We start from the raw sequence: 11,208 nt of genomic DNA, 5'->3' as shown, positions 1-11,208 counted from the left end.
AGCCTACTGTGTCAATGGTGCTTCACTGAAAATGAATTATATTATAAATATGTTCTTTTCCAGTTCTTAAAGCATTGTAAATAAAATAAAATTAGAGTGAAATAAATTCTTGAACTGATAGATCTCTTAACAACTAATATCACTACATATCAAATATTCAATTTGATGTTGATTATACTTTCCAAGACTGTTCAAGAAGCATATAGTTTCCAGTAAAGCGCCAATGACGCAATAGGTTTTAGACTTTTACAGTGAGAGAAAGGAGGTGATACCCAAACTCTTGCTTATAGTGATTTTTGTTCGTTTCAAGCTTGATTTGCAATTTCAATTTAAGTTTCACTTTTTTTAAGATTTGTTTATTCATTTACATTAATATCTATTGTACGTTTGTTTGCATTGATTGTATGTTTGTTTGCATGATTGTTCATTTAAATTCTGTTCGTTTTAAGTTTCATTTATGCTTCAATAGCAAAATATTTTTTTCGTTTTAAGCTTGATTTTCATATTCAATCTAAGCATTACTCGCTTTAAGATCTATTTGTTCATTTATATTCTCACTTGTTGTATGTTTTTACTATGATTGTTTATTTAATTTCTGTTCGTTTTGGGTTAAATTTATTCTATAATAGTAATTTCTGATCGTTTTGGGTTTGAATTTTATAAGTTATTTGTGTCTGCTAAGATTAAGTTGAAAATGGCTTTTACTTTTCTTTGAAAAGCTTATTTTTCGGAAAGTTTTTTTAATTAATTTTTGTTTGTTTTTGATTGTAAAAAGTTTCAAGTTTTTAAAAATTCCTTATTTCAAAATCAAACTTTAAAAAAAAATCAAATGTTCATCAAAGTATCAAAACAGGTATCAAAGTAACAATATCAAAGTGAAAAAAGTTTGCCCCCTTTGAATTGAGCCCCCTTTGAAGTTTATACGACGACCCCTTCTATATGAAGTGCCTCTGGGAAAAAAATGGAGTGTGGGGGGAGGCTAGCTGCCCTCCGATTACTTTTGACTCTTAAAAAGTGAATTACAACTTTCAATTTCCAATCAATTGAGCCCTCTCTGAAGTTTATGCGAGCATCCCTTTCATAAGAACCATACACGTCCCAAGGACAACACTTAAAACGCCTAACCCCTGGGCCCTGCGGGGTTGTGTTGACACTGGAGTTTTTGTTATCTAATTTTTGAACAATCAGTAAAAAAAAAACTGGCTATCTCAAAATTTGTAGCGGATGGGTTTGGTGAAAAAAGGGCATGGGGGAGTAGTTGCCCTCAAATCTCTTGACTCTTAAAAAGTGAACTAGAACTTTCAATTTTCAATCAAATGAGCCCTCTATGCAGTTAATACGAACATCCCTTTCATAAGAACCATACATACCCTTAAGGCATAACTTAGAACGCTTTCTCCCGGGCCCTGGGGTGTTGTATTGACACCGAAGTTATCCGTCTTTTGAACTGTTTTTTTTTTTAACAAAATGTCTACCCAAAGTTTTCATCAGATGGTTTTGGAAAAAGAAGGCGTGGGGAGCAAGTTGCTCTCGAATCTCTTTTGACTCTTAAAAAGTGAACTTGAAGTTTCATTTTCAAATCAAATGAGCCCTCCCTGAAGTTTACACGAGTAATAAGAACAATATATGCCCCAGGGCATAATTTACAAGGCCTGCCCCCGGGCCTGCAGACACCTGATTTTTTGTTATCTAACTTTTGAACAATTTTTAACTTAATGGCTATCTCAAAATTTTTTTCGGATGCATTCGGGAAAAAAGGGCCGTGGGGGGGGGCTAGTTAGCCTCCAATCTCTTTTGACTCTCAAAAACTGAACTAAAACTCTCAATTTCCAATCGAATTAGCCATCTCTGAAGTTTTTACGAGCAACCCCTCCATAAGAACCATATATTCCCCCCAGGGTATAATTTACAACGCCTGCCTTCGGGCCCTGGGGGGCTGTGTTCGACCCCGGAGTTTTCGTTATATGGTCTCTGAACTATCATTAAAAAAATGGCTATCGCAAAGTTCTGCTCAGATGGGTTTGAGAAAAAAAGGCGTGCCCTCCAATCTCTTTTGACTCTTAAAAAGCGAATTAGAACTTTCAATTTCCAATCAAATGAGCCGTCTTTGAGGTTTATACGAGCATCCCTTCCATAAAAACCATATATGCCCCCAGGACTGGGGGCATATATATGAGTATGCTAATATACGACCCCAGTACATAACTTACAACACCTGCCCCCGGGCACTGGGGGGGTTGTGTCGACACCGAAGTTTTTGTTATATGATCTTTGAACTATTTTTAATAAAATAGCTATCTCTAAAATTTTTATCAGATGCGTTTGGAAAAAAAGGGCGTGAGGGGGGGGGGTGGTTACCCTACAATATCTTATGACACTTAAAAAGTGAACTAGAATTTTCAATTTCCAATCAAATGAGCCCTCTCTGAAGTTTATACGCGCATTCCTTAAAAAAGAACCATATGTGCCCCCAGGGCATAACTTATAACCCGTGCCCTGAATACCTTGGGGGAGTGTCCTGCTCAAAGACATAATTTCCAGAACTTTCAACTACGTTGAACAAAATGGCTATCTCAAAATTTTGATTGGATGTGCTTGGGGAAATGGTTGGCAAGGAAGGGGTGTTAGTTGCCTTCCAATCACTTTCGACAATTAAAAAGGACACTAGCCATATGAATTTCCAACCGAATTAACCCTTTTTGAAGTTTCTACAACAAAGCTTTCTATAAAAACCTTATACACCCCCAGGGCATAACTTACAACCCTTGTCCTGAGGGCTGTGGGGGGGGGAAGGGTTGTCATCTCCAAAAACCCAATTTCCTGAATTTTCCACCACGCTGATGAACAAAATGGCTCCCTCAATATGTTGATTGAATGTGTTTGGGGAAAAGGTGGGAGTGAGAGGGGGGTGAAAAATAATAATAATAATGATCAGAGGCAACTCAATAGCGTTGCCTATAGTAAAGGCCATTCGGCTTCAATGTTTTATTATTTATTTATTTTTTTCCTAGGGCACTTCATATGGAAGGGGTCGTCGTAAAAGCTTCAAGGGGGCTCATTCGATTGAAAATCGAGAGTTCTAGTGCCCTTTTTAAGTGTCAAAAGTGATTGGAAGGCAACTAACACAACTTCTACGCCCACCAGTTCCCCAAACACATCCAATCAAAATGTTGCGATATCCATTTTGTTATGCGCAGTTGATTTCCATATAGAAATTATGTTTTGAGGAGGATACTCCCCCACAGCCCTCAGGGCAAGGGTTGTAAGTTATGCCCTGGGGGCATATAAGGTTTTTATTATAAGGTTTTTATAGAAAGCGTTGTCGTAGGAACTTCAAAAAGGGCTCATTCAATCGGAAATTCAAAGGGCTAGTGCCCTTTTTAATAGTCGAAAGTGATTGAAGGGCAACTGAGATACCCATTTTGTTAAACGTAGTTGAAAATTCAGGAAATTAGGTCTTTGAAGATAATAATCCCCCCCCCACAGCCCTCAGGGCAAGGGTTGTAAGTTATGCCCTGGGGGTATATAAGGTTTTTATAGAAAGCGTTGTCGTATAAACTTCAGAAAGGGCTCATTCGATTGTAAATTTAAATGGCTGGTACACCTTTTAATACTCGAAAGTGATTGGAAGGCAACTAACACCCCTTTCCACACCCACCATTTCCCCAAACACATTCAATCAAAATTTTGGTATAGCTATTTTGTTCAACGTAGTTGAAAGTTCTGAAAATTATATGTTTGAGCAGGACACTCCCCGCACAGTATTCAGGGCAAGGATTATAAGTTATGCCCTTGGGGCATATATGGTTCTTATGGAAGGAATTCTTGTATAAACTTCAGAGAGGGCTCATTTAATTGGAAATTGAAAGTTCTAGTTAACTTTTTAAGCGTCAAAAGAAATCGGAGGGTAAAAAGCTCCCTCCCCCCAACCCTTTTTTCCCAAATACATCCGATTAAAATTTTGAGATAGCTATTTTTTTTAAATAGTTCATAGATCATATGAAAAAAAATTCCGGTTTCGACACAACCACCCAGGGCCCGGGGGCAGGCGTTGTAAGTTATGCCCTGGGGGCATATGTGGGTCTTATGGAAGGGATGCTCGTATTATGTTCAAAGAGGGCTCATTTGATTGGAAATTGAAAGTTCTAGTTCACTTTTTAAGAGTCAAAAAAGATTCGAGGGCACCTAGCCCCCCCCCCACCCCCACCCCCTCCACGCCCTTTTTTGCTCAAACCCATTTGATAACAACTTTGAGATAACTTTTTTTTAATACTTCAAAGATCATATAACGAGAACTCCAGGGTCGACACAGCCCCTCAGGACCCGGGGGCAGGCGTTGTAAGTTATGCCCTGGGGGAATATATGGTTGTTATTGAAGGGATGCTCGTATAAACTTCAGAGAGGGCTCATTTGATTGGAATTTGATAGTTCTAGTTTGGATTTTTAGAGTCAAAAGAGATTGGAGGGCAACTAGCATTTCCACGCCCCTTTTTCCCCAAATGCATCCAATAAAAATTTCGAGACAGCCATTAAGTTAAAAATTGCTCAAAAGTCAGATAAAAAAAATCAGGTGTCATCACAGCCCCCCAGGGCCCGGAGCAGGCGTCGTAACTTATGCCCTGGGGCATATATGGTTCTTATGAAAGAGATGCTCGTATAAACTTGAGAGAGGGCTCATTTGATTGGAAATTGAAGGTTCGAGCTCACTTTTTAATGGTCAAAAGAGATCCGGGGGCAGCTACCCCCCCTCCCCCACGCCTTCTTTTTCCAAACCCATATGTTGAAAATTTTGAGATAGACATTTTGTTAAAAATACTTCAAAGGTCGGATAAGAAAAACTCCGATGTCAATACAACCCCCCAGGGCCCGGGGGAAGGCGTTCTAAGTTAAGCCCTAAGGGCATGTATGATTCTTATGAAAGGGATGCTTGTATAAACTTCATAGAGGGCTCATCTGATTGGAAATTGAAAGTTTTAGTTCACTATCACCCCCCCACGCCCTTTTTTCCCCGAACCCATCCGCTTCAAATTTTGAGATCGCCAGTTTTTTGGAAATTGTTCAAAAATTAGATATCATAACTCCCCCCAGGGCCCGTGGATAGGCGTTGTCAGTGTTGTCCTGGGGGCGTACAAGGTTCTTATGAAAGGGATACTTCTATAAACTTCAGAGAGGACTCATTTGATTGGAAATTGAAAATTCTAGTTCAATTTTTAAGAGTCAAAAGTCAAGGGCAACTAGCCCCCCCCCCCCCCACACACACACACCCTTTTTTCCCCAAGCCCATCCGATAAAATTTTTATAATAGCCATTTCATTAAAAATAGTTCAAAAGTCAGATAAGAAAAATTCCTGTGTCGACGCACCCCCCCCCCCCAGGGTCCGGAGGCAGGCGTTATGAGTAATGCTCTAGGGGCATATATAGTCCTTATGGAAGGGAGGCTCGTATAAACTTCGGAGGGGTCTCATTTGATTGGAAATTGAAAGTTCTTGTTCACTACTTCACAGAGGACTCATTTGATTGAAAATAGAAAGTTGTAGCTCACTTTTAAAGAGCCAAAAGAGACCAAAGGTTAATTAACCCACCCACCCCCCCAAACCCATCCAATAAAAATTTTGAGATAGCCATTTTGTTAAAAATAGTTCAAACGTCAGATAATAAAAACTCCAAGTTTGACACAGACCCATTTTTTCACTTTGATATTGTTACTTTGATACCTGTTTTGATACTTTGATGAACATTTGATTATTTTTTTTTTAAGTTTGATTTTGAAAGGAGGAATTTTTAAAAACTTTTTGTTCAAAAACGAACCAAAATTAATTTAAGAAAAAAACTTTCCGAGAAATTAGTCTTTCAAAGAAAAGTAAAGGCCATTTTAAACTTAAGCTCAGCAGATACAAATACCTGTTAAAATTCTAACTCAAAACGACCAGAAATTACTATCAAATAATAAATGAAACCCAAAACGAAGAGAAATTAAATAAACAATCATAGGAAAAAAAATACAACAAGTAATAATATAAATGAATAAATAGATCTTAATACGAGTAATGCTTAGATTGAATAGGAAACTCAAGCTTAAAACGAAAAAAAATATTTTCCTATTGAAGTATAAATGAAACTTAAAACGAACAGAAATTAAATAAACAATCAATGCAAACAAACATACAATAGATAATAACGTAACTTAATAAATAAATCTAAACAAGTGAAACTTAAATTGAATATGCAAATCAAGTATGAAACGAACAAAAATCACTACAAACAAGAGTTAGGGTATCACCTCCTTCTCTCACTGCAAAAGTCTAAAACCTACTTCTTGAACAGTCTTAGAGCGTATAAACAACATTAAATTGAATATTTGATGTATAATGAAATTAATTGTTGAAAGATCCATCCGTTCAAGAATTTATTTCACTGTAATTTAATTTTTATTTTCAATGCTGTAAGAATTGGAAAAGAAAATATTTGTAATATAATTCCTTTTCAGTTAAGCGCCAATGACGCAGTAGGCTTTTGGTTTTTATTTACAGTTAAGGAAGGAGGCAGTATCCAAACACTTGTTTGTAGTGAAACTATATTCGTCTTGAACAACTTTAAAAAAGCTAATATATTAAACTGAATATTTGATGTATAATGATATTAATTGCTGAAAGCTCATCAGTTCAAAATGTTACTATAATTTTGATGTTTATTTTCAATATTAAGTACAAAAGAAAATATCTGTCATAAAATTGGTTTTCAGTAAAGCGCCAAGGACACAGTAGGTTTTAAACCTCTGGAAAAAAAAATAATAATGATAATAATAAAACATTGGAGCCGTATGGCCTTTACTATAGGCAACGCTACAAGAGGCAATTGATTCAGCTAATAGAATAATATTGCTGCGGTTTAGGTAGAAAGCAAGGTAGAACTGCCCCGCCCGACCCGAATTTGTCCTCCCCCCAGCCGAAATTTAGCGTCTTCAAAAATCTTGTCAAAACTAAGATAGGCCTACAAAATTCAACCAACCACAGGAACAAATTGGTGTTCTGTAGTATACTTTTGCCTTTATGGTACTATATGATTCATTTTTCACTGTCACTTTTCCTTGACTTGGGAAAATCGGCTCCAGCTTTGCCCCTCCCCCCCTCCAGGATTTTGAAGAGATTACGCCACTATCCTTAGGTCTGTTCGTACCTGAAAACCACGATTATTTAACACTTTCGTTTTGATTGTTTCAAGATTAGGGGATTAGACAAGATTAGACTACGGGAGTATCCCATTTTCATCAGTTTTGAACTGTGAAACTGTGAACTGTGGTTGAACTGTGAAAACAAATGAGAAAAAATAATTAATTAAATTCAACGATTATTTCCCCCATAAAATTCAAACATAACAGTTTGTTGCTTCCCAAAATCAATTAAATCTTCATAGGAACAATTAAACCTCCTTAAGCTGTTAGATCCCAAATGTTTTTAACTTATTAGTCTTAATTAATTAATATTTCAACTAACTTCCAAGATTAACAAAAAAAAAACATCCCCCATAATCTAAGGTAATTAGGATAAGCCAAGTTAAATTAGCTTCACAAAAATTTATGACAGTGTTAAAATAAGCTTACTTTTTTTCCTTTTTCCTTTTTTTGAGAAATTTCCTTTAGAATGTATAGAGCTGAGAGTGTTTGAAGGTAAAATGCCAACCAATTTTTAAAATGGACATTGTCAGATTGGCGTCTGAAAGGGTTAAAACTAGCCAAAAAAAAACAAAACTTCCGTACTTACATTTTATTCAAGACCCACTGATTTTACGCTCTTCCAGGCGTTAGGAGGTGGCAGATGGTCAATTCTATCTGATTACAGCCTTGGTTCATGTGGGAGACGATATCAAGCCATAAAGAATCCCACCGGTAGCCAATCTAAGTCGGGTTTGATACCATTAAGCCAGGATATAGTCTGGCCTATAGTTTTCCGTCCATGAATGCACTTGAATTAAAGAGCACAGCGCGTGTTTCTAGTGGTCTTAACGAGACGGTGAATTCACCGAATATTAATCAGAGTTGCCGGAGCCTCCGGTCCATCTCCTGGATCCTCCTTTTGCATGGGACTGGTACATAAGATGATACGCATACGATACGGTGCATACGATACGTACGAGATACATAATAAGAAGAAAATATGAAAACTATCTTACCATCCATTTTGCAGTCACAGGTCTTCAGCTTCTTCAGCACCAAGATTAAGTCATTTACCATATTGGCAGCTTCCTCGGCACTATAGAGCTCAGGTTCAAATACAATCTCCATCAATCCCATTCCAGCTCTGTTTAAATCAATCAAGCTTCTAAAAAAAGTATAAATAATGGAATAAGATGCTTAAAAATGAAAAAGGTCATTGGGTAACTGAAGAAGCTAAAATAAAACGTTGATAGACAAATCTCCTGAGGAGGGGAAGGGGGAAACTTGCCAACTAGGGGAGGAAGACAATTTACTGTCTATCATCGGTACTAAACTTTAGACTCAAGTTTGAGTATTTTCCTAGAAGGGAATACAATGCGTTTTCTATGGGACATCGTCCACTCTTGTCTGTAGTAATTCAAAAGGTTATATGGAAGAGGAAGAGGAAACATATCCAGATCCTACCAACCGAAAAAAGAATCGTGGAGGAAGAGGAAACATATCCAGATCCTACAAACCGAAAAAAGAATCGTGGAGGAAGAGGAAACATATCCAGATCCTACCAACCGAAAAAAGAATCGTGGAGGAAGAGAAAACATATCTAGGTCCTACAAACCTAAAAAAGAATCGTGGAGGAAGAGGAAACATATCCAGATCCTACCAACAGAAAAACGAATCGTGGAGGATGAGGAAACATATCCAGATCCTACCAACCTAAAAAAGAATCGTGGAGGAAGAGGAAACATGTCCAGATCCTACCAACCGAAAAAAGAATCGTGGAGGAAGAGGAAACATGTCCAGATCCTACAAACCGAAAAAAGAATCGTGGAGGAAGAGGAAACATATCCAGATCCTACCAACCGAAAAAAGAATCGTGGAGGAAGAGGAAACATATCTAGTTCCTACAAACCTAAAAAAGAATCGTGGAGGAAGAGGAAACATATCCAGATCCTACCAACAGAAAAACGAATCGTGGAGGATGAGGAAACATATCCAGATCCTACCAACCGAAAAAAGAATCGTGGAGGAAGAGGAAACATATCCAGATCCTACCAACCAAAAAAAGAATCATGGAGGAAGAGGAAACATATCCAGATCTTACCAACCTTGAACATAAATAGTGTTTCACTGCCTTAACAGCAACGCGTTTCATTCTCTTGGATTTCATCTGCATACTCATCACGGATAGACAGAGTTTTCGTAAAAATTTCTAAGGGGTTACTTTCTTAATTGCATGCTAAAATTTCTGTTCGTTTTCTATTAGCCAATCGTGCAAGGTAGTTTACAGAGAAAGTCCACATTTATATATTTTTTCGCCATTTCACCCTGCTAAATGTATAATGTCTCTACATTTTGGGTAAACGCACAGGCAAATATGCATGGGAGGAGACCTTCATGCCCCCTTCCAAACTTCAGGATTTTAGAATTCTTACAAAGTTTGTTTACACTTTCCAGCATAATTTGTATAGTTTTTCCTTTCCTAAGTATTGGTGACCCCCTCCCCACTAAAAGCAAGTTTCTGTGAGCACGCCTTCCTAAGAAAAAATTCACGTATCTTAAATACAAACAACAATGAGTTCGCTTCGAAAATGTCCAAAGTCCCCCCCCCCCTCCATCTCAAACATGGACCTGAAGAAGGTTTCAGACCTTAAACTTTCAGAAATAAAAATTAACGCACACTTTTTTAGTCCAGTATATGACACGGGCTAGAAAATGGATTAGCATTGCCAATTCCTTATATAATGTACGAAAACGTTAATTTTAGTAATAAATTATCTCAAATACACCAAGGTATAGTTTCAAACAATATTTTAGCATAGTTTCTCGTTATTGCAAAGATGACGGACCCAGTACCACTAATAAAGTGAACAACGACCGGATCATCCTCTAAGCTGGACTAATGGCAAGCTTCAACCTAGAGGCCCCTAGAATTGTAGTAATAAATTATCTCAAATATACCAAGGCATAGTTTCAAACAATATTTTAGCATAGTTTCTCGTTATTGCAAAGATGACGGACCCAGTACCACTAATAAAGTGAACAACGACCGGATCATCCTCTAAGCTGGACTAATTGCAGGCTGCAGCCTAGAATTTCCGAATCTATTTTTGAAAAATAAAACTGCTCAAGCTTTTCCGCTGCTGAAGTTTTTTTCTTAAATCGATGCTAAATCTTTTTCTTTAAGAGCCATGCAGTCAAAACAATTACGAACCTATTTAAAAACTGATCCAAACTTTAAATGAATTCCTGCTTGTGACCCCTTATTTTATGTGAATGACTTCGGTTTGCGTCTCGTTAATAAAAATAAAAAGCCCTTTTTGAAACATTTTATTTTCAATTAATAACCCCCCGCCCCCGTCTATAATTATATTATTTCTAGATAAGGTATCCCAATGTGAAGTCCTTAATTCTAGATAAATAATGCCTTTCTACTTTTTTTAGAATAGTATAGACAGCAATTGTTTACTCTAAAACATATTGCAGGGACTGGTTCAAATAGGTTCAGAGGCAGGTTTATCTGAGAGGCATCCTACACTTTTATTATGCTAGGTACCCCTGAAGATCCCAATCTGTACAATTAAGCGAATTGACGAACGAGAATAATTTATTTTACCGACAGAGAAAGAAATAATAAAACGCTTCTCTGACAGAGAGAAACAGCTTTAGAAAGATGGAAACCCACCCCCTATGAATGAGCTCGAAAAATGAGAGGAGCTTTTTGAAATGAAAATACTTCAATGGTATAGTGAGATAACAAAAAAAAAAAACAAGTGAAAATGGGTGGATTATATGGACAGTATGAGAAACGCAAGGCTGTACCCAGGATTTTTTTTTCAGAGGGGGTTTTACTGATTTTTTTTTTGTGGGGGGAGGGGGTTACACAAAAAAAACTAAAAAAATGCATAAAAAATCTGTTTATATTCATGTTTGTTACGTTTTTACGAGTCAAACATTTCGGGGGGGGGCCAACCCGGATAATCTCTCCCCCGGATTTGGCCGTGGAGAAATGATATTAGAATCATAATTTTCGGAGGGTGGGGGAATCAAATAGAAAA

General features: G+C 37.3%; 1 protein-coding gene across 1 annotated transcript in view; it reads right to left on the bottom strand.

The window, feature by feature from the left end:
• Positions 1–6,752: 6,752 nt before the first annotated feature.
• The window catches only part of GatB (glutamyl-tRNA(Gln) amidotransferase subunit B, mitochondrial), a 46,493-nt gene continuing 42,037 nt past the window's right edge, over positions 6,753–11,208 (bottom strand). The window contains exons 5-6 of the mRNA XM_089104184.1: positions 8,170–8,318; positions 6,753–6,775 (exon numbers count right to left, since the gene is read on the bottom strand). Of these exons, the coding sequence (XP_088960310.1) occupies positions 6,768–6,775; positions 8,170–8,318 (157 nt within the window). The 3' untranslated portion in view covers positions 6,753–6,767. The remainder of the gene's footprint in view (positions 6,776–8,169; positions 8,319–11,208) is intronic.

The sequence above is a fragment of the Artemia sp. Qi Xiang Cuo genome, chromosome 2, assembly GCF_049724085.1.
Source record: "Artemia sp. Qi Xiang Cuo chromosome 2, ASM4972408v1, whole genome shotgun sequence".
NCBI lineage: Eukaryota > Metazoa > Arthropoda > Branchiopoda > Anostraca > Artemiidae > Artemia > Artemia sp. Qi Xiang Cuo.
This window is presented reverse-complemented; position numbering and strand designations above follow the sequence as displayed.